This window comes from Eumetopias jubatus, unplaced genomic scaffold (genome assembly GCF_037043125.1).
Source record: "Eumetopias jubatus isolate StellerSeaLion01/CBP00866 unplaced genomic scaffold, mEumJub1_p1.0 scaffold_3, whole genome shotgun sequence".
In the NCBI taxonomy this organism is placed as follows: domain Eukaryota; kingdom Metazoa; phylum Chordata; class Mammalia; order Carnivora; family Otariidae; genus Eumetopias; species Eumetopias jubatus.
In genome coordinates this window covers 10,172,105-10,194,598 of record NW_028274809.1, presented here as the reverse complement: position 1 = coordinate 10,194,598, position 22,494 = coordinate 10,172,105, and the positions used below count along the sequence as shown (strand labels likewise).

The 22,494-nt window shown below is 37.9% G+C and overlaps 1 protein-coding gene across 14 annotated transcripts in view; it reads right to left on the bottom strand.

Annotated features, from left to right (window-relative positions):
* TRIP12 (thyroid hormone receptor interactor 12) overlaps positions 1-22,494 on the bottom strand; it is a 137,053-nt gene that overhangs the window by 45,663 nt on the left and 68,896 nt on the right. For all 14 annotated transcript variants that reach the window (XM_028105255.2, XM_088021521.1, XM_028105257.2 and 11 more), the window contains 6 exons: positions 20,027-20,163; positions 14,681-14,764; positions 13,661-13,756; positions 4,046-4,194; positions 1,041-1,076; positions 859-954 (listed from right to left, as the gene is read on the bottom strand). In XM_028105255.2, coding sequence (XP_027961056.1) covers positions 859-954; positions 1,041-1,076; positions 4,046-4,194; positions 13,661-13,756; positions 14,681-14,764; positions 20,027-20,163 — 598 coding nt within the window. The remainder of the gene's footprint in view (positions 1-858; positions 955-1,040; positions 1,077-4,045; positions 4,195-13,660; positions 13,757-14,680; positions 14,765-20,026; positions 20,164-22,494) is intronic.

The following is a 22,494-nucleotide window of genomic DNA, read 5'->3' as shown; positions in this document are numbered from 1 at the left end:
TAACTTAAGGCCATCATTCAAGTGCCTTTCCAGGCGCTTACCTTCTACACGGATAAACACAGTATTTTCTCTAATTTCCATCAATCTATACACTGCCTCTAACATGAAACCCACCATAGGAAAGCAGTGATTTAGGAGCTTAAGCTGTAACAGCCAATATAGCTTCCTTCCAACTACTTTGTTCTGTTTTAAGACAGAAATGTAAGATTTTAATATAAAGAATAAACTAAATCCAATTAGATAACTTTCAATCTATTTATAATAAATGGGTTGTTTTATATAACAAATTTTAATGTTCAAGTTTTACACTTATACCATATTCCAAGGTTATCGGATAAGGCCAATTTCATTGTGCATTGAAAAGAAAAAGGCCCTTAAAACAGACTAAAAACACAACCTACCACAGACCATATGAAAAAATTTCCTTTCTCCACTGACTCACTTTAGGACCTTGAGCAAGGCACTTTGTCTCAGCCTTCTCAGCTGTAAAATGAGGGTATAAATAGCTATCAACCTCACTGGGATATTTTCTAGAAATAATGAGATTATTTTAATAAAGTGCTTTAAAAGTTCTTCTCTGAAAGATTTTATATTCATGTGGTAAATGCCATCATTAAAAATCATAAAACTGAAATGATTCTATAAATGCTTTATTAGCATCAACTTTAAACTACTGGTCCGCTAAACATGAAATATTTTTCTGGAATCTTGGCTAAAAAATATACTTTGACTAGATAATGAATAAAAAGTCTTTTAAGGTGGCCTTACAATTCGATGTACTACTTTAGAAAAGTCCAGAGTCTTCAACTTGATTCCCCTAGGCCTGCTTTCGAACAAGCTGAGCAAAAGCAGGATTACCTTTTCTAAAAAGACGGGAATTGCATCTACTACAACAGCAGATGATCGAGGAAGTGCTTCCATCATGTATGTTAAGGCTCGACAAGCATGGTTCATCTAGAAAACAAGGCAGCACTTTTACTCAATTAAGAACTCAAAATTTAAATCTGGGGTGTTAAAAAAAAAATACACCACATACTTACAATATCAAAATTATGCTCCATCTGAAGTAATGTTATCTGTTAAAAAAAAAAGATAACTATTAGAAGCTATCTCTATCCTTAGAGAAGTCCTAGAGGAACTGTTTCTTCCTCTATGTCAACTGAAATGGAAAGTATTAGTCAAGACCTTACTCTTACAAAAACAGTATCAAGTTAAAACCCAGCACACATACAAAAGAAATGATTTTATTAAGGATGGCATGATGCTCTGACTTGGGAACTTTACTAGATAATCATCACCTCTCATGATCCAGGTCAGAAACAAAGCCTTCCTGTTGCTTACAACCAACTGTTCTGGTGCCTCTAGCCCTCTCTCAGATGCCCGTTTAACAGGCATCAATAAATACTTCATACCTAAAGAAATAGAGCACCAATGCCCTGGCATTTGTTAACAACTGTCCGGACAGACTCAAGACCACTGCTTCAACTCCTGTGAATAAGCTTCTCTACAAGTTGAGCGAAACACCATTTAACGCAGCTGTAAAGTCTTCAAACACATTGTTGATCACATGAGAAACTAATTATGCACTAATTAAAACACAAATTAGTATTATTCTGCAAATGCATGAGTGAGTCTAAATATTAGATTTATTTTAGTTTCTCTTGTGGACAAGACCTTAAGCAGATTTCAGCCATGTTTTTCAAAGGCAGAAATTCAAAACTGCGAGGGATATATATGTACTCCATCCTCCTGAAGCAGTCAAAGCTACCAAAGAAATTTCCTATTTGGGGAAGCAATCATTCACTGTCTTCTAGTTCAATGGAAAATTTTAAATGCACTGAATTTAAGCTATAAAGTACCCTTCAAATAAATGTATTTAGCAACGAACATCAGATATTTTAATACAATATTCACTTAATAGGAGTGCCTTCTCGGGGCGCCTGGGTGGCTCAGTCGTTAAGCATCCGCCTTCGGCTCAGGTCATGATCCCAGGTCCTAGGATCGAGCCCCGCATGGGGCTCCCTGCTCAGCGGGAAGCCTGCTTCTCCCTCTCCCACTCCCCCTGCTTGTGTTCCCTCTCTCGCTGTGTCTCTGTCAAATAAATAAATAAAATCTTAAAAAAAAAAAAATTGGAGTGCCTTCTCAGCTCTGAATTATGCTGGTTAAAGTATATCTACATACTCGAGGTCCTGATTACTTTTTTTGTTAGAACACACACACACTCCCCATTTTGGGGTTCAATGGAATTCAAATCACCTACAACCAGTCATCTGAAAGACCCACTATAGATTGAAAGGGGTTGTCACGTTAACAGGAAAAGTAACAAGTTCTCCAATTCTGAAGATGGAATGAACATTATAAGAACATGTTTGGGAAGAACTGCTTTAATTGATTACCTTTCAACAAAAATGACTATGGTCACACAAGTGAATGGTGACGGATGGACATAATATTCACAATATTCAATTCTGATAGAAGATAAATCTGGCCAATTCATTAACAGTCAGTATTAATGGTAGGAGCTGACTTATGGAAGGTCTATTAAGCACTTAAATCTAATAAACATCCAGCAAATTAAGTAAATTAGATTACGTGTCAACATTTGTGCTCAGATTTAACAGCATCTTTATTCAATAAAAACCACATTTTATAGAGTATAAACCTAGTTCTTTGTTTTTTTTTGTTTTTTTAAGATTTTACTTATTTACTTGGCAGAGAGAGACACAGCGAGAGAGGGAACACAGGCAGGGGAAGCGGGAGAGTTGGAGAAGCAGGCTTCCCGCCTAGCAGGGAGCCCCATGTGGGGCTCGATCCCAGGGTCCCATGACCTGAGCTGAAGGCAGACACTTAACGAATGAGCCACCCAGGCACCCCCACTTTGTTATTTTTTAATAAACAATAACATCAACAAAACAAAATAGTTTAATTCAGGAAACAAAACCAGCTCCTGGGGAAATGGGGAGGGGGAGCATGAATATGATATAGGCAAAATATAAAAACACAAAAACAAATACTGCTTTCATTATACATTCAGAAATCAACATGCCGGCCCTCATTAGAGTGGAACGGGTAATAGTTAAATGCCAGTTCTCACTACCCAGATCTGCACGGCAGAAAGTGAAGAAAGTGGTCCATCCTTCTCACCCCTTGCCAGAGCTGAGCCATCCAACAAGAACAAAGACTATGTCACCTTGTGTTTCAATGAGCTTCATTCAACCGTCTCCACAATTTGATAATGAGATCAACTGAGACAATCTGATAAATCAACCATATTTGTCAACTTTATTTGCTATATAAACAAAGACTTAACATGATACTTGGTTTTAACTTCCCATGTACTCATATGCTCGGAGTATATTCATGATGTTTGTTAGTCTTTTGTTAGTATTTCACTCAGACTTAAATTTTAATTTTCAGTTAGCCAATCTCTTTAATCTAGAACTAAGACAACTACCAAGTGCTATTTAAGACTCACTGTGCTCAGGGGCCTACATTTAGTACTGGCAATTTCTGTTCCCATTGTTTTCCCATTAAAAAGCTTAAGCAATTAAGATGTTAATAAATTCTAAACATCAAGTCACAACTGTGTTGAAAAGTCACTAAAAGGTTTTGTTTCTTTTTATTTTTACTTAACATAAAACCTAAGCTGGGAAGGATTCACATGGTATTCTGGCTTGAATGCGCTGCCGACGCACACAATTACCAAACATGAAACCTTTGTGGCCCACAAAGGCAACCCACTAGTGAGCTGCTTATTACTGGCCATGTATCACCAGTTTAAAAGAGAAGGCATCAAAATTTAGGTATCACCTGATGGGGCAAACAACTTAAAGTTTAGAACTATTTTAAGTATCAAGAAATAGTTTTAGAAGTAGTTTAGAAAATTTACGAATTCATCATTTGCAATCACTGACAAGATCTAGAAGCATGAAGTAAAATCACGAAGCCACACTCTACTATCTCTTAGTTCAAACCGCGTAAATAATAATCATCCTTTCGGCAGCATTCGGAGAACTGAGGTAAAATGAGGGGCAAACTCTCTTACCAAAGCTGGAACGACACTCTTGACAGGAAACCCTCCCAGTGTCTCCTCATTTCCCATAACCAATAACTGACACATTTCAATAACTGCCTGGAGTTGCTGGCTTTCATCACTTGCTTGTAGTCCTTGCAGAAGCTGCTGGGCCTTGGAGCCTTCAGAGGGAGGGAAAAAAAATCATTACTTTTAAACATTTAAGGAAATTACTAGTAGGTCTAAGCTGTGACTCTACCTGGTATGGTAGCTGGCTGCTTATCTTTCCATCCCAGTGAAAGGCTAGGTCTATATCAGGGTTAAGACAGGCTGCTGATAATTCAAGACACAATTAAATCGGCTGAATTTATCCTACCTTACAGTGATCTCACAGTATTTATAGATTTTTGTCTTTTAATTTTTCTTTTAAAATGAGACAAGTTGATTGGCTCTTACTAGCAAAAAGAAAACAATATCCGTAAGACTAATATGAATTGTTACCTCTGACAGAGTTAACTTTTTACATGTAGACTGAACAAAAGCTTTCTGCAGGAATAACAACCTGTTAAACAGTGATGCCCAGTCTTCAATGAAAATCCACATACTCCTGAAGTCCTGCTCAGAATAAATGGAATCCTGGTAACAGTGGAAGGGCAAGAAAATAAAGGCAAACAGAGCAATGTACCTAACAGAAGAGAATGAAGTATTTCTAAAAACAGCAAAAAACTGGCCTTTTCACCTCCTCTCATTCCCTGCGCAGAAGACTTCCACTTTTAAGGCTCAAATCCATTGCTCAAAGAACTGAAAAACAAATATTCAACTCCCACAGGGAAAGACTATGGTCAGTGAGCTGGATAAAACACTCAAAAATAAACGCCACAAATGTGTTTCAAATTTTCATGAACACCTTCCTACTTGAAACCATGATTAACTCAATTAATGCTTACCGAATTATAGCCAATGCTACCTTTAAGCCCTTCCTCTTCCTACACCTTCTCAGATTCCCGTCTGCATATGCGATTTGTCCACTTCCATGTCATTAGTGAAACAGCTCAGAAATGCCAAATATTTAGAAACTGTCAACGAATGTGGAATTCATATGAAAACCAAGGTGTTTTTATTTCAATTAAGTTACAGTGATCTTCCCGGAAGGCACAGCCTTTCAAAGGGGACACATGGTGATCCTTGCATTATAAGATCTATTTTTTCTCTGCTATGTAAGACTGGCTAATGAATTGCATATAACTATTACTGCCTACCTACCTTTACCATAACTAAGAGTCAACCCAAAAATATATTGCAAAAAGTCAAGTTCAGATGGCTGCCATCTTTAAAATTTTCAAGCTAAATAGGAGTTCCACTTACAGCAGGCCTATCATTTTTTGCGTTGAAATGTGAAAGGCAAAACAAATGAAGGGAAAGTAAACTCTTGAAAACAGAAGAATCCTCGGTTGCTTCTAGATTTGCTTTTAAATGATGAAATAGTTCATGTATTCAACTAGCTCAACCACCCAAAATAGGAAAAACTAACACATCCATTATAAGCATGGAAGCCGGGATTAAAGGACAGAGGTCATGTCAGCATGATCAAAAGGTATCACTGAACCTTAAACCAAACTGAAAATGACAACAACAAGCAAAAGCCATAATTTATGCTCTGATCAGTCAATTTTGGTTTTCGTCACTTATACTCTTAAAAATTACTAAGGAGCCCCAAAGCACCTTTGTCTATGTGACTTATATCTAACTTATATTTATAAATGCATCTGGGATTGAGAGAAAAACTTTAAATACTCGATTAATTCATTACATATTAATATAAACAAATATTTTGTGAAAACCACCATATTTTCTACAACAAAAAAATTCACGTGATGAGCACCGTTATTTTTTTGTTGCAAATCATTTAAATATCAGGCTTTATTAAAGAAAAACAGCAGTATGACCACCTCTGCATCTATTCTCAATCTGTGGCAACATTATTTGAGATGAAGAATGCAGAAAACATGGGCCTAGCTTTTTCACAAAAACTATTAAAACACATATACTTACTGCTAAAGACAGTAAAATAACTTGGTTTAGCAAGGGCATCCTTACATAAAAATGGAATTTTTTTTTAAGATTTATTTGACAGAGAGAGAGACACAGTGAGAGAGGGAACACAAGCAGGGGGAGTGAGAGAGGAAGCAGGCTTCCTGCCGAGCAGGGAACGTGACGCGGGGCTGGATCCTAGCACCCTGGGATCATGACCTGAGCTGAAGGCAGACGCTTAACGACTGAGCCACAGTTGGAATTACTTTTAGTAGGAGCATCTAGCATTGAAGAATACAATGACTGCTAGTGCTGTTTGGAACGACTGCTTTGATTCTTTCCATAACGTAACAACAGTTTTTACCCACCACAGCTTTTGCAACATCAACAAAATTCAAACAACAATGTAGAAAAGGAAAAAGTTTACCAATTATTACTAGAGTTTTGACCAATGGATTCAATGTTAGGGTCTCAGGAGCCCCAGGCAAACCACAGACCACATTTTGAGAAGCACTATCACAGATCAAGGGTTGGTAGGCAAACATTTGCTATAAAGATCCAGATAATAACTATTTTGGGCTCTGCAAGCCATAGGGTCTCTGTTGCAACTATTCAACCCTAGCACAAAAGCAGAACAGACACTACATAAACAGATAAGCATGGCTGTGTACCAATAAAACTTTATTTATGAACACTGCAATTTGAATTTCATTTAAATTTTCACATCTCACAAAATACTATTTTTAAATTTTTTTCAGCCATTTAAAAATATAAAAATCATGCTTAGTTCACAGGCTCTCTAAAACTGAGCAGGAGGCTGAATTTGGCCCTTGGGCAGGAGTTTGCCAACTGCTGATACGAACGGGAGAGAGAACCCATAGCACTTCAGGGAGTCACAGGAAGATGATGTTTCTGACTGAATTGGTCCCCAACGGACATCCGCCCAGTTCTGGAGCTGTGAAGAGGGCTGGAGCTGAATCAGAAGTTTTGGTAAGACAGAACAAAAGCTTATGAAGTCTCATGGTGCTCAGAAGACAAAGGCCCTACAGAGGGAGGAGGCCTGCCTCAAACACACACAGCCATTCGGTTCTACCCCCAGGACATCTGTGACACTTTGAAACTGCATAATGAATAAAGTCTAAGTAGACAAAGACTTGCAAGGTTCTCAATCAAAACCCTAGGAGGATCACAACATACAAACAGGGATGAGCCACAGGTGAGAGGAGTCACACAAAAACTGCGATTCTGGTCAAAACAAGCTAAAGCCCCAACTAACACAAAATGATCAGCTTCTAACCCTTATGTGTCAATACAGAAAAGGGGGAAACAATGTTACGGTACAAAACATTATTGAGTCTCTTCAGTTCTTTTATACAAAATGTCCAGCACATAAACAACTACTAGATATATGAAGAAACAGGAAAATGTGACTAATAATCAAGAGAGAGGGGCGCCTGGGTGGCTCAGTTAAGTATCTGTCTCTTGGTTTCGGCTCAGGTCATAATCTCAGGGTCATGAGATCAAGGCCCGCATGGCATGGCTACACACTCAGCATGGAGTCCTCTTGAGGATTTCCTTCCCTCTCCCTCTGCCCCTGGCCCGCTTCCACGCTCTTTCTGTCTCTAAAATAAATAAATCTTTAAAAAACGGGGGGGAGGGGGAAGAAGAAGGGAGGGGAGAACAGAAGCAGACCAACACCATTAGAATTATAAGACTATTTTATAACAATGATTAATAAACAGCTAATATAACCAAAGATGGACAAAATAGGTAAGTATGTAAAGAAATTCAACAGAAAACTGGAATCTACAAAACAAAACCAAGTAACTGTCCAGAACTGGAAAACATAGTATCTGAAATGGTGGGTTTACGAAGAGATTAAAGATGACATCAGAAAAAAAGAATTAGTGCATCTGAAAACTGTCCAATAGAAAGCCTTCAAACTGGACAAAGAGAAAAAAATAAAATAGAGCCAGAGAAATATGCTGGGTGAAGCCCAAAGTTTGAACATGTATGATCTTGATACTCCTGGAAGGAAAGGAAAAATACCTGAAGAAATAATGAGAAAAGAGAAGTAGTATTTCATGAGATGATGGCAAAGAATTTTCCAAAGCTGATGAAAGGTATCAAACTCACAGATTCAAATGGTCAGTGAAATAAGCAAATAAAAAATAAGGCCTAATTAGGCCTAATACAGTAAATTAAAATATTAAAATATTTAATGGGATATTTTTAAAATATTAAAAATATTTTGAAAAAGCAAATCTTTTTTTTGACAGAGACTATGAGTCTCCACGCTGAGCACAAAGCAGAGCCCAATGAGGGCCTCGATCTCATGACCCTGGTATTATGACCGGCGTGTCGAAATTAAGAGTTGGGACGCTTAGCCCACTGAGCCAGCCAGGTGCCCCCAAAAAGCAAATCTTATAAGAAGCCAGAGGAAAAAAGACATTGCCTTGAAAGGGTACCAGTAAGACTTTTAAACAGAAGACATTACAAAGTGCTAAAATGAGAATTTTATAGCTGGGGAAAATAGCATCTCAAAATTAAGGCAAATCAAGGACTTCTCAAAAGTAGAGAAAAACCATTACTAGCACCACTCATTCACCACATGGAAAAAAAAAACGTTCTTCTAAAGAGAAGTGAAACAACTCTGATTAGAAGAGAGAAACTGCAGGAAGGAATTAAGAGCACTGAAAATAGGATGTGTGTGGACAAAGGAATATGGGTAATCTAACACAACAATTTGGTCTTACTGTGTTTATAACACATGTATAAGTAGAACAAATATAGTATAAAGGATGGCAGAAGGTAAAAAGAGTGAAACTACTATACAGTTCTTATACTGATCAGGAGGTGATAAAGTATTAATATAAGGTAAGCCATAATAAACCAAGGACATGCATTAAAATCTCTACAGTAACCACTAACAGACATCTACAGGGGTATAGAACTAAAAAGTTAGAGGACAAAAACGGGTAAAAAGGGCCCCTGGGTGGCTCAAACAGTTAAACATCTGCCTTGGGCTTGGGTCCTGATCCCAGGATGCTGGGATCGAGCCTCGCATTGGGCTCCCTGCTTGGTGGGAAGCCTGCTTCTCCCTCTCCCTCTCCCCCTCCCTGTCTGTCAAATAAATAAATAAATAAATCTTTAAAAAGAAGAAAAAATGATACCATTCTGTTTGTTATACATGACTGGAAGAAATGCAAAATGGTATAGCTCCAAAGAGCTGATTTACAACAATTTATACTAAAGATAATGCAGGAAAAAATACAAAAGCTGTGTTTTACTGCAACACAACCAAGACTGGAAATGACCTGAATGTCCAATAGGGGCACGCTAAATAAACCCTACATCCCCGCAGTGGAACACTAGGGCTGCTCTACAAAAGGAATACAGAATCTCCCCTCCCTCCCCGCCCCCCTCTCTCCAGCAGCTATACAAAGTGATCACCAAAATACTGTTAAAGGCAACCTAAAGTGTATAAAGTGTACTACTCTTATCTTAAAAAGGGAGCATCTGTGGAGCAGATAATATGAATTTGTTTTTGTTTTCTTAAGTAAATAACAGAGGGACAAGCCATGAAAGTAACAAAGGCTATTTGTGTGGGAGGAGGAAGCAGGGTAAAGGGAAAAGCAAAAGAAGATAAGACTTTCCTAAATATACCTTATTTGTAGATTAGACTTCCTAAACCATGTAAACATCCCATAAGGATAAAATCGAAGTTAAAATTTAAAAGCAATCTCGAGAAATTAGAAGCAAATCAAGCAAATGAACCAAACCAACTTGGTGGCCTGAATAAAGAGAAGAAATCATTTCAAATGACTTTAAAATACAGAAACTTGACCACAAAATGAGCCCCCAAGAACACCAACAACAAAGACTGTTGAAAAATTAAAACTCTCAATAATATTACTTTTGGTGTTAAGTCGGAATTTTGTATTGTAGGAGAATGCAAATTAAGTGACTATGTTACTATCAGTGGGAACTGGAACTTTTGGCTTGGGAGAAAGAAGATACAAGATAAATTAGGCAGATAAAAACCTCACAGCCCTAAATTTGAATTTGCATTAAAGGTAGAAACTCATTATTTTATTTTAAAAGATAAAATACAATTATTTCCTAGGTTTGTTCATTACACATGTCTAATAACAATGATTACCCCAGGGGTACCTGGGCGGCTCAGTCAGTTATGCGGGTATGTATCCGGACTCTTGGTTTTGACTCAGGTTTTGATCTTGGGCCCAGCATCAGTGCCTCAGGTCCGAGTAGGCTTCAGATTCTTTCTCCCTCCCCCCTCCCCGCTCACACACTCATGCTCTTCGCCCCCCTCAAGTAAATAAAATCTAAAAAAAAAATAATAATAATAAATAAATAAATAAATAAATAAATAAATCACCCCAGTAGCAATGAGTAGACCTAGACCCTAGACTATGAACTCTAAATACTATTTCATATAAAAGAAACCAGGGTGTTCTCTGAGAAAATCCCTAATTTCAGGTATCTGGGGTGGGGGTTTTGACCCTGACATATCAGAAAGGAAGTTATAAAAAACTACTGGCGACATTATCCAAAAGATTCAGAAGCCAACCCCCAAAAGATGCCATCATCCAATGACAGGACAATTTAATAATTAAATAATCTCTGAAATGTCTCCACTTCACAGTGATATTTAAAAAGAACAATAATGGCATTTTGAAGGATGCAAAAACCAACTATTTTCCAAACTGGTAAATAATGGGGAGAAATCCATTTTTCCTACACCAGTTACTCTCCTGTGTAACAAAATAGAAGGGAGATATTAATATATTTCTACTAAGTTATCTCTTTTACTTTTAATAAATGAAGTCTGGTCATTAGATGTAAAGTACTATCATTTTATAATCCCCGTCATCTAGGCACCCAGTTTTGATGGCTTGAGACAATCAGACTTTATGTGCCTCCTAGTATTAAAACACATTACCACCTTTGCTTAGTCTTTCCCCACCAAGAAAATGAAGAATTACACTTGAATCTGAAAAAGCCTCTAGATCCAAACACCAGTTTATAAAGAAGTACACTTATGACACTTGAGAGAAGGAAACTTGACACTCATTGGACAGCTATTATTAAACAAAGTATTAGTTTATTTTTCAGGTATGATAATGGTAATCTGGCAGGGAGTCTGTTTTAATGGGCATTATCTCGAGCTACATGTTTGTAGATAATTTTATATACAATGTCTGGGATTTGTTTCCAACAATGTGGGAGGAGGGATGTGGGTAAGGGTAAAACCAAAGATTGGCCATACAGTAGGCATCGCTGAACTGGATCCTGGGCGGGGGGGGGGGAGGGGGGGGAACGACACACGACAGACACTGTTGTCTACTCTGGCTATCTTATTACATTAATTTCATGTGCAATGGTCAACCCTTAATACAAATTTGAGATGATTTAATGTTAACACTCTTAACAGCCTTCTCCAAGAAATAAATGAAGAAAAAAAAAAAGAACAATGTATTAACCAACGGCTATATAGAGATCATATTTTGATCCTGATTCAAATACGCAAAAATTGTAAATGGATTTATGAGAGGCCTAGAACATCTGCACTCTAAACAGGCACCTAGTAAAAGTAAGGATTCGTCTTAACCACAATACTGTCTAAAATTTTTTTGTCCTTATAGTTACAAATTAAATGACATGCAAATGAAATGATGTGTAGGATGGCCTTAAAAATAATCGTGGGGATGGGGAGAACGAGAACATTAACTGACACAATAGTTGCTGGGGACTGATGATTGCTGATGGCTTCATGGAGGTTATTCTACTACTATACTATCAAATTTGCATATATTTATCTTTTTTGTAATACATATCATGTCACTGCCCTTTCTACATCAATCCTTCAGTGGTTCCTGAGTACAGTTATTGGGTTAAATCCCACACTTGCTGCCGGCTTGCCAAGCCCTACATGACCTAGTATCTACCCCTCTCAGATTTCATCTTCTACCACTTCACTCTTTCCACAGGCCCCTCTCGCTTTTTCTCAACATGCCAAGCTAACTCCCACCTCTGGTGGTGCACTTCATCTTCCCTCAGACCTGTGCAGGGCTGGTTTCCTCACTTCATTTAAATATCCACGAATTCACCCTGCCTCAGAGAAGGTTTCTCTAATCAGGCTAAGTATATCCCCTAACCAGCCAACCTACATCCTTACTTTGTTTTGTTTTTCTCCGTAGCATTAACAGTACCTGAAATTTCTTCTATTATAAAACTCTTCTTTATCGCCAGGGTCACCCTTTAGTGTGGAAGCTCCATGTGGGTGGGAAACAACTCTGTACTATCCTGTTCATGACTCCGGACAATACCAGTACCTAATAAATGACACTAAATAAGAATCCTCCTTCAAGGGTTCATGAGAACTTTGCAAGAGGGTACGTTATCTGAGATCTGAGTGTCATGGCAGCAAAAGCAAAACCAAACCAAACCAAAACTACCAGCTGTTTCTTAAATTTCTGTCAAATGCTAAGGCCAGAAACTTGAAAAGGACTTAAGTATAAATCCACACATGTGAGCTTATGTCCACACATTAAAAAAAAAAAAAACCAACCCAACAACTTGGAATATCTGATGGAAAATTGTATGAGCACATATTAGTAAGGTCAGAGTTAATAGACTTCAGTTAACACTTTAGAAATGTTGAAATTAATAAAGACTGAAATCTAAAAATACCTGCTAATTCTTTGAAAACATTATCAATGGAGTTATTAAAAAAATGCTTAAATGTAAATTTTGTTTAAGGAAGCTAAAGATTGTATTCTACACCAGAAAGAATTTAACTGGATTTGTAATTATGCAAAAGTTATTCTTGTTACTGAGTCACTGTTTTGTCTACCATATATGACAAGATCTCTGGATTATAATATGTTAATTTGATTAAATGAGTCTAGCGACTGGTAATTCTGCTGAGAAATCCTTTCTCTCCGGCTCACTCTACAATTGACTGTCTTACATACGGATTGAATTTTATTATGCCACAAAAAATTCAAAAATTCAAATCTATGCAAATCATGCAATCAGATGCTACAATATAATCAATGTAATCATCTGAGATTCTTTACTATGCTAGAGTTAAACAAAGATTTAATCTTGCCGAAACTCTGGATGATTTTCTAATGACTCCAATCTAGTATAGATCAAAATAAAAGTACAGAAGAACCTAGAGTTGCTGGGTTTATTTATTTATTTTTTTTAAAGATTTTATTTATTTATTTATTTGAGAGAGAGAGCATGAGAGAGAGAGAGAGAGAGAGCACAAGAGGGGGAAGGTCAGAGGGAGAAGCAGACTCCCCGCCGAGCAGGGGGCCCGATGCGGGACTCGATCCCGGGACTCCAGGATCATGACCTGAGCTGAAGGCAGTCGCTTAACCAACTGAGCCACCCAGGCGTCCTAGAGTTGCTGGGTTTAAAGGCAAGAATGTGCACAAACCCTATTTTTTAAAACAGGTTAAAGTTCATGAAAACCTCCTTATATGAAAGCCTCTTTACAGCAATAGAGAAACAGTAAAAACAGCACTCACCTAATTATTAAAGGTTTTTTTGGGGGGCAGGGGGGATTTAAGAGTATTCACTTACTAGCTCCGCTTCCAATTGTTCTATGGAACAGCTGCGACATCCGAGGACCGAGGGGGCCAAACAGATGAGGAGGAAGACCCCTGGCCTCTAACAAAGCTAAAGAAAAAAGAAAGGCATGAGGAACAGTTGAATTGTAAATGCAGTTGATCTTACGTAAAAATTTCAAGTAACTGATTTATCTCATGATTTAGACAAGGTTACTTTCCATTTTTATCTTCAGAAGAAACTAAACTTTCAAGACCACTCTTAAGATATGAAATGATCCAAGAATAACCCAGAGTAAGTATTTACTTTGAAGAAATTATAGGTTAAGCACCCTTGTGTTGCTTTCTCTCTGATACCGGTCATGAGATCTTCTAAAAAACATACGGAAAAATTATTTTTATCAGGTCCAATAGGTGAAAAAAAATGTGTTCATGAGACTTCTAGTGGAAAAGAGACTGCTGTAAATTACTTTAGGAACTTAAAAGCAATCTGAAAGTGCTTCATAAATGTTTCTCGTAAGCCTCACACTGCGGATCTATCATGTAAACCAACTGTCCGAAGTCAACAAAAATACATACCCACCCATTTGTAAAGAGCATATACATAATATAAGGCTGCTTTTCTAAAAGCACAACATTAAAATACCTGGTGTTTAGGTATACACTTTACATTCATTTTAAAATAGGTGACCAAGAACACAGCAAAAGCACCTCACTGGGATGCATTACGTTTGCAGGTACCAGAGAACATCGTTATTTCAAGATCTTAATTTATTTCCAGCTATACAAGCAACCATAATAGAGAATATTTTAAAAACAAAGAACACATACATAACATTTTGTCTAAACAGTAAAAATAGAGCCAGACAGATCATCTTCCAAATCCAAATCGTCACAAAGAAGTTTTTATAAGTACAGGCATTGCTAGATTATGTTTAAATGAGCTTATCCGAATTAATTTCAACAAAGAACAGAAGTCACAGGCAGCCTCTGATAATGGTTTCTTGTTTCTTGTAAGCTCCTTAACTGTCTTTACCTTGTAATCGTCCCATCTCGGAATCATCGGATTCACTTTCCCCAGAGGTGGTCATGCCCACAGCCCCTGCAACAGAACTAGAGGCTTCGGGGGGCGGGGGGGAGAAAAGAAGGTGAGGGTTAGGAGAAGAACATTCAAACTCATTATGTCTGGTTTATCTTAAAAAAAGAGCAGAGTTTTAAAGACTACTGCGAATAAAGGCAATTAAATGTGTCTGTCCGTTGAACACTCAGCTGTTCTAGATTTCATCCCGTAGCTTCTATGAACAATAGGATGGTTCAACTATCTCAGTGTTCAACAAGCATAAAAATAACAACTTTTACATTTCTTCCATACATGGCTTTGACAGATTCCTCGTGCCTCTGAAACTGTTCCTAAATTAAGTTTTGTCCTGAACTCATCTACCAAAAGTCCACGAAGATCACACTGCCAAAACCGCCATGAGGTTTAATAGATGGGCAATTAGCCATGAACAGGACAGAAAGCAAAACTGACATCTGGGGGAAAAGCGCCATGCCAACGTGTGTCTTCTTCAGTCTGCCTTACTGCTGGGCTGCAGTCTTGACACAATCACTCAGACGTTTTCCCTAAGAGCACGCAGATAATACCCTTCTTATTTCCGAGGCAAAATACTGAAGATACACGTTACAACCAACAGCAAAGCACTGAAGTACAAAATAGCGGACAACGAGGATGTCAAAACAAGTGCAGAAGAAAAGAGTTCAGATTTAGGATTCTACTACCCAAAAAGCTAACCTGAGCAATAATTCAGTCTAAGCAAAGAGAGGCTGATTCTATTATGAATCTGACCAGACAAAACTATATTTCTCTAAAACCAGCAGTTTTACTGTTCCTCCTCTCAGTGTCTATTGAGTCTTTAAGCATTTTTTCTATACAATTAACCTGTGTATGACCACATTATCCACAATACCCTAAACCCTTACACCTTTCAGATAATTACAAAAGATCAGCCCAGAATGTTTTTTTATTGTTAAAAGCACATGGATAAAATGTGAATTTACAGAGCTTTTCTGAAGAGATGCTAATAAACAAGCCACCAACTGTATTATTTTCTTAATAGTTTTCTTCACACCTCATTAAGTATTTTCTATGATTTCACTAGGATTTTTTAAAAAATCCATACAAAAACGTATGGCTTAAGAACAGGAGTCAGCAAACTGTGGCCCACAGGCCAAATTCAATCCAGCACATCATTTTGTAAATAACATTTTATTAAAACACAGCCAAACTCATTGTTTTACACATTGCGGCTGCTTTCCTGCTCCAACCCCACAGCTGGGTAGTTAGTTCCAACAGAGCCTGCATGAACCTAAAACATCAACTATCTGGCCCTTCACAGGCAAGGTTAGCCCCTGATTTATACTTACAGGTTAGCCAGAAATGCTAGTATTAAAGTGTATCAGAGTTTAACAAAATCCACACTTCTGGGGAAGAAAAAATAACTACACTCGAGGATGCTGCTTACATGTGGCATTTATGAAACGCTTACCATCTGCAGACTGTGTCTGTTTCCTTACGAGGCACTGTAAGCTTTTTCACACTCATATGAGGTAACTGAGGCCTTGTGACTTTGAGTGTACTTGCCCAAGGTCAGACAGCTACCCACAGATCAGAGATCTGAGGGCAGGTGGTCTGACTCTTCATAGGTTGTACTCAAATACTGTACTCTATTGGCCCCTTAAAAATATTCTTCAGTTCTAATTTTTCGTTCTAGTACAGCTGCTTCTTCACATTAAACAGAAATCTTGATAACAAATACTGTTATTAAGGTTCCAATTATGGATGAATTTGTTAAAGTGACTCTTAAACTTGCTTTTAAACTGTTCTAATTATGTGCACAGCAAATACAAAAAGTCTTAACAAATGAAGTTGTTGGGTTTTTTTTAAAGCACCCTCTGGCACCACATCTTTTTTAAGGAAAAAAAAAAACTAATAACAAAAATTCACTTGGGAAGGTAATGCTGGCTCTGTTAGTTTATGTATTAGAGGGTCACCATAAGGAGAGGCAAGAATATTCTGATTTTTCATGGAGGTGGAGGGCCTGTTTTGACAGAAATCAGTCAGTGAACCCAAAGAAGAAAAGATCCTTCGCCAGCCCATTGATGGCAAGTATTAATCATTTGTCTACTATAGTTCCATGTAGGTATTACAGAATTAGATAAACCAAACTAGCCTGGCTTGTGGGTGGCTGTCTGTAAAGTGACCCAGGTAAGGAAATGTCATCGGCCGACAGGAGTCAATGACAAAATTCTTTAGTCAAGGCGTCAAACCTCCTTGGGCAACATGTACAAGATTTGTCCCAACACAAATATAAACCTAAGATTATCAAGCAGAGAAAATCTGATGCCAGATTTTAAGAGGTGTCAATCTTTTTGTTGTTTTATCTCCCCCATCTACTCTTTAGCATAACTTCACAGCACCACGTAAGATAGTTTCATTCAATACACAGTTCAATTAAAACTATGGAAAAATATTTAAATCAGAACACAAGAAATTTATCACAGAACCCCACATCTTTATACCTTAACCGATAAAGCCCTCTTATGCAGAAAGACAATAAAATACTCGAATGCTGATAGAATTCAATTTTACTTGACAGGAACCTTAAGGGTTTACCAGATCCCTGACTATAAGAGGCATCAGGAAGACATTTTTATGAGTGTAATGAAAACCTTTGGGCAAGGCCAAAAGAATAACTGTTAGTAATGTAATTATGCCTTAGATGGGCCCTGGTATCAGGTGATATGCAAACATCTAATTTTTAGGGATTCCAAACAAAAGTAGTTAGGGAGATTAAAAAAAACTTACAAAACTGGGGTTGCTTTCTTTTTACAAACTGACCCTATTCATTTCTTGTGAAATTAAGATTCTCAATGCAAAATCAGGTGCCAGAACATGGGCTATTCTTCCTTGCCATTTGACTGTTTTGCAGGTGTAAGGAAGAATACTTACTTCTCACTTTAGTGTTTCTAGTATTTGCAAGACTTTATCAGCACTATGCAAAGTTACACAGTTCTGATAAAGCCAAAACTAGACCCCCCTATCTCATGGGAAAACGTGGACAACACTTAACTTTCAACGCCAAGAGCTGGCACCTCTTCTATGAAGAGCCAGAGAAGTTGGGCTCCATATATAAGTATATTTCAAGGTAACTGAGCAGGTACACCGTTATCAACAAATTTTCCTGAGTGTCAACAATACTGGCAAAGTCAGGGTGATATGAACAGATCTGCCGAAGACAGAGCAATGCTTTATCACTGCATGGATAAAAAGCAATAAGGCAATAAGCTTATTTCAATGATTTCACTGGAATAGGTCAGGAAGATGGGATCTCCAAAAATAATGCGGGGAGGGGGGGGAACCCATAAAAACACTGAAGAGATTAAATCAATCTCTTTAAATTAATAAAGACATTATTTTAAAATAAATGTTTCCAATAGTCTTATACCAACTGTCTAAGAGCTGTCTGTGAACAGATGCTTGCCAAACATGCTCTAAGTTATTAACACCATCGATTTATACTCCACACTGACTTAGAGGGTTGTATTTCTCTTTAAATTCCAATTGTACATACGGAGAAACTAAAGCACATCACACTGAAGAACTTAATGTAAAGTTAATAAGGAATTTGCTGCTTCCCGCAGCACTACTTCAGCGAGCTGGCAGAGAATTAGTCCTGCAGCACCTAGAAGGCACCGAAGTGAAATGAAGTAGTGCTGTGGGCCCCGTGTTATCTTTCCCTTGAAGTGGAAAATACTGAGAACACCGTGATTTCCGACAGTCTCATGAACCTAATCCCCTGAAGCCTTTATCCTCTTAGGTAAATACACCAGGGATCACACCTTACACACCGCCCCCTCATTCTGGCCACCAGTGGTATCCATAAGAAATTAATAAACAGCCAAAAAGAAATGTGCCCTTCTTTCTGAGAACCTGGATTTCAGAGTCCCACAATCCTGGGCAACCTTAACCATTATGTGCCTCAGTTTTCCCTCATTTCTAAAATGGGTAGAACAGCACTCACACCTCAGCCCACTGTTTTGCACATTAAATGAGAATATATGTAAAGTGCTTAATACCGTGTCTGCAACAGTGTACACTCTATAAACGTTAGCTACAAGAATTACTGTAATGAGTCGGCTTTCATACACGCCACAGCTCCATTTCTGTCATCCACGTGGGAATTGCCCCACTTCCATATACAGACTTGAAATAAACATTTAAAACATTGAGAAGCATCGCCTGTGTGTCATCAAGAGCTTCAATAATTTGTATGTGCAATGGACTGTACTTTCCCTCATATTTAATCCTTGGGAAAAACTACGTTTAATAAAAAGGGGGGGTACATGAAAAAGGTCCCCTCCCACCAGAAGAAGACAGTTCAAGTTCGCCATGCCACTTATCATACAAAACCAGGAAAGACAGTGGTAAAGATGTTAAGCTGGACCGAAAGCTGAGAGCATAAAACATGAACAGTGGAGGGCAAACTAGGACATAGGCTCCACCACAGGCATGAAAGAAAACCAGCACACACGTGAATGTTATGTGAAAGAGCGTTGGTATTAAAGGAGAGAACACACCTGACACCTAAGCCCACGTGTATCATTCTGACAGAAGGGACTCATCATACCCACGTTCATAATGATGAACTGCAACATTTTCCTATCTGTTCTTAATGTTAGATAGAAATGCTCACAACAAGCTACATTTTAAAACCTGTTGGCCACCATTAGCCTCCGAAGTATTAGTCTTCTTTTCCTCTTGGTGATCCGTACATACTCAAAGCTGAAAAGGGTGGGGGGCAGCCTAATCTTTGTTGTGCTAAGATATCAAGAAGCATAAAAATAAGCCCATAAAAACATAAACAGCATTCTTAAAGCTCCTTTCAAGAGGAATACCTATTACTTTTTAGGGGCTACAACATTCTCCATTAAAATTTACACATGTATGAAAAAGCAATTTAAGCCATATCCTTACTTTGTTATTATGAACTTAAATTTTCAATCACGGGGCAACTACTGTATGTCCACATTGCTACAGAAGAACCTTCACAGAAAGTGACTACTTCCTAAAAGCTCTTTGAATGTAATGAATACAAACTTGGATTTGGAAAAGAATTAAAAAACAAAAACAAATGAATCCAACTCATCAAAAACCCAAGCCTATGAAGTAAAACAAAGGAGAACAAGTTTATCTGATGATAACACTGAGTATATCTCTGTCCCCTCGCTTGCCTTATACCTGATATGCCTACAAGGTAATTTATCTCTAAACAAATCAGTAAGGTTCATAAATGCATTTTAGAGCTAAGACGTGCCAATCTACCTGCAGCTCCTTGGGGAGTTTCGTCTGTCCGAGCAGCGGAAGAATTCACTGTCTCCTGGCTGCTTTCAGGGTCCGCCATTTTCTCCTGTCGACGAGCTTCAGCTGCTCCTCTCTTGCCCAGGCCAGAGCCTCGCCGGCTACAACAGAAAGATGCCATCACAGGCAGCACTACCAGTGACCACGAGCAATGTCCATGCAGCACAAAGCTCTAATGCATGGAGCACAAAGCCAGTTTCTTCTTTTTTCCACAGAAATTGTTGCAGAAAATCATTATGGGTAACAACCAAGACTTTGTATATTTAAAATTCTTCCAAGTTACACTGCAGTCACAATACATGCTTTTGTGGTGCTATGAGCTGTTGTCATCCTTACAGACAGAAATGATTTTTAAACACTTCAACTAAATGGAAAAGTGACCCCTGCTTAGAGAATTCAACTCATTTAAATTAGATCCCTACTTCCAGGGTAAATAGTGGAGCAATACACAGACTTTACACTTAACAATGGGGGGAGGGGAGAGAAGAGGAAAAGATGTGGGAAATTCCTATCACCTAAGTTCCAGATAACTTAAATCACCAAAAAAAGAACTGCCGTAATAATGACAAGAGATCCATCCTTTAAAATAAAGAATTAAAGATTTAACATTTATAAATACATACAGATGATACTGAGGAAGACACTGGTTTAGGATTGAGGCACAGTGTAATATGGAAAGAATAACGATCATTTCTCACAAAGCAAATTACATTTTATTGATGATGATTTTTTCTATTTTAATAGAGAAATCAGTAAGCAAATCAGGTAAAAACAAAAGATTTCCCCAAATTATTATAACTTGGTATTGTTTAAATAGCAGCCCTCTAAATTAGGAAATGAAGAAACATACTACTAAGGAAATGTTTTAAGTCAAACTGCAGTGGAATTAGATGCTGGCCAGTAAACAACCAGGAAGCAGCAGGCATAAGTGACATGTAAATGAAGGCTCTGAATTACCAGAAAGTACTAGAAGAGTTTCTTCTTCCAAGTAGTAAAAAATCTTCCATAAACAGGGATTTGCTTAGCCAATCTTTTCTTGCAGAGAAACAGCTCACTCCAGACCCAATTTACCAAGCTACAAAGTAGTGGGATTCAAACTAATTCATCTATTTGACATTCAATTTACACGAGCCATGTGACACACACTGTGCTCAACACTTTGCTTGATGTCCTCAAGGAGTATTAGGCTAAACAGAGATGAAGACACGGCTGTAGCAGGCTGTAAAAGCACTAACTCTAAAGAGGAATTGCCACTAATTCAGAAAAAGTTTGAGATGAAGAGCTTTCCAGGCAGGTGGCTAGATAGCTTTTGTAGAGAATAACCATGTAAACTCTAAGTAATTTCACATGTGCTACGAAAGTGGTTGTGAGTAGGAGGAAGGCAGGCAACAAAGCTGGGACACTAGATTACCTGACATCACACCAACTTAAAATTAATTTTCAACCACAGTGAATTCGGTTTATATCTCAGATTATAAACTCTGGGTAAACAGATTCAAAATCTAGCCCAAAATTTTTAGACAAAAGCTTTGAAGAACTAAGAAAATTCTCAGGGTTCTCGTAAAACTATTGCCAAGAAACCACAAAAGCAAACAGGTACACCAACTCCAGATATTTTAAATAACATTTTAAACAATCCAGAGAGAACCAGAAAATAAGTGGAAACGTAGAGATTTAAGCGGCTAGAGTCCTTTTCTTATGACTTGCAACTAGTCATATTGTTTATGTTACTACTGTACCCACCACCAAGAGCAGTCATTGTCACTTATCTTAGAGGACAAACAACAGAAGGGCTAAAACCTTTCAGCTCACCTGAGAGTAGGGAAAAGGCAAACTGAAATCATTTGCCCCCATCACTGTTTTTGGCACATTTAGAAGAAAGAATAAACTACATATAAAAGAGTAAAAGTCCTACACAGCTGTGAATAATTAGCAGCACAAGGGCATTTGAGCAAGTGACCACGCATGAAAAGGTGAGGAAATTGTTAAGAAAGAAAAAAATGTTTAACTTTAACCTAAGTTCTCAAATCAGTTAATGTAAGAATGTGAAATAACACACTGTATCATATCAAAGGTAGCTGATTTTCTGAAAAGGAGATCCAAAACAGCAACTGGGGAAAACAGGAACTGGAGACTGAAAGCAGACACACGACACCCACATTCCTCTGTGAGGGGTAGGTGTTGTAATACAAAATGAAAATGAAGTACATCTCTCCCCCTTATCCATTAAACTCAAGTGGTGCCAACACATTGAGAAACTAATTAGGCAATATTACAGCCACTAAAATAGGCATCCCTTTTGATCCATTAATCACACTACTGGGAAATTTAGCTACTTTTTAAAAAATAACCCAAATCTGCATAAAGATGCTCATTAGAGATTTATTGGCCAACTGGAACTCTGAAAACAACAAAATGTCCAACTGCTGGCA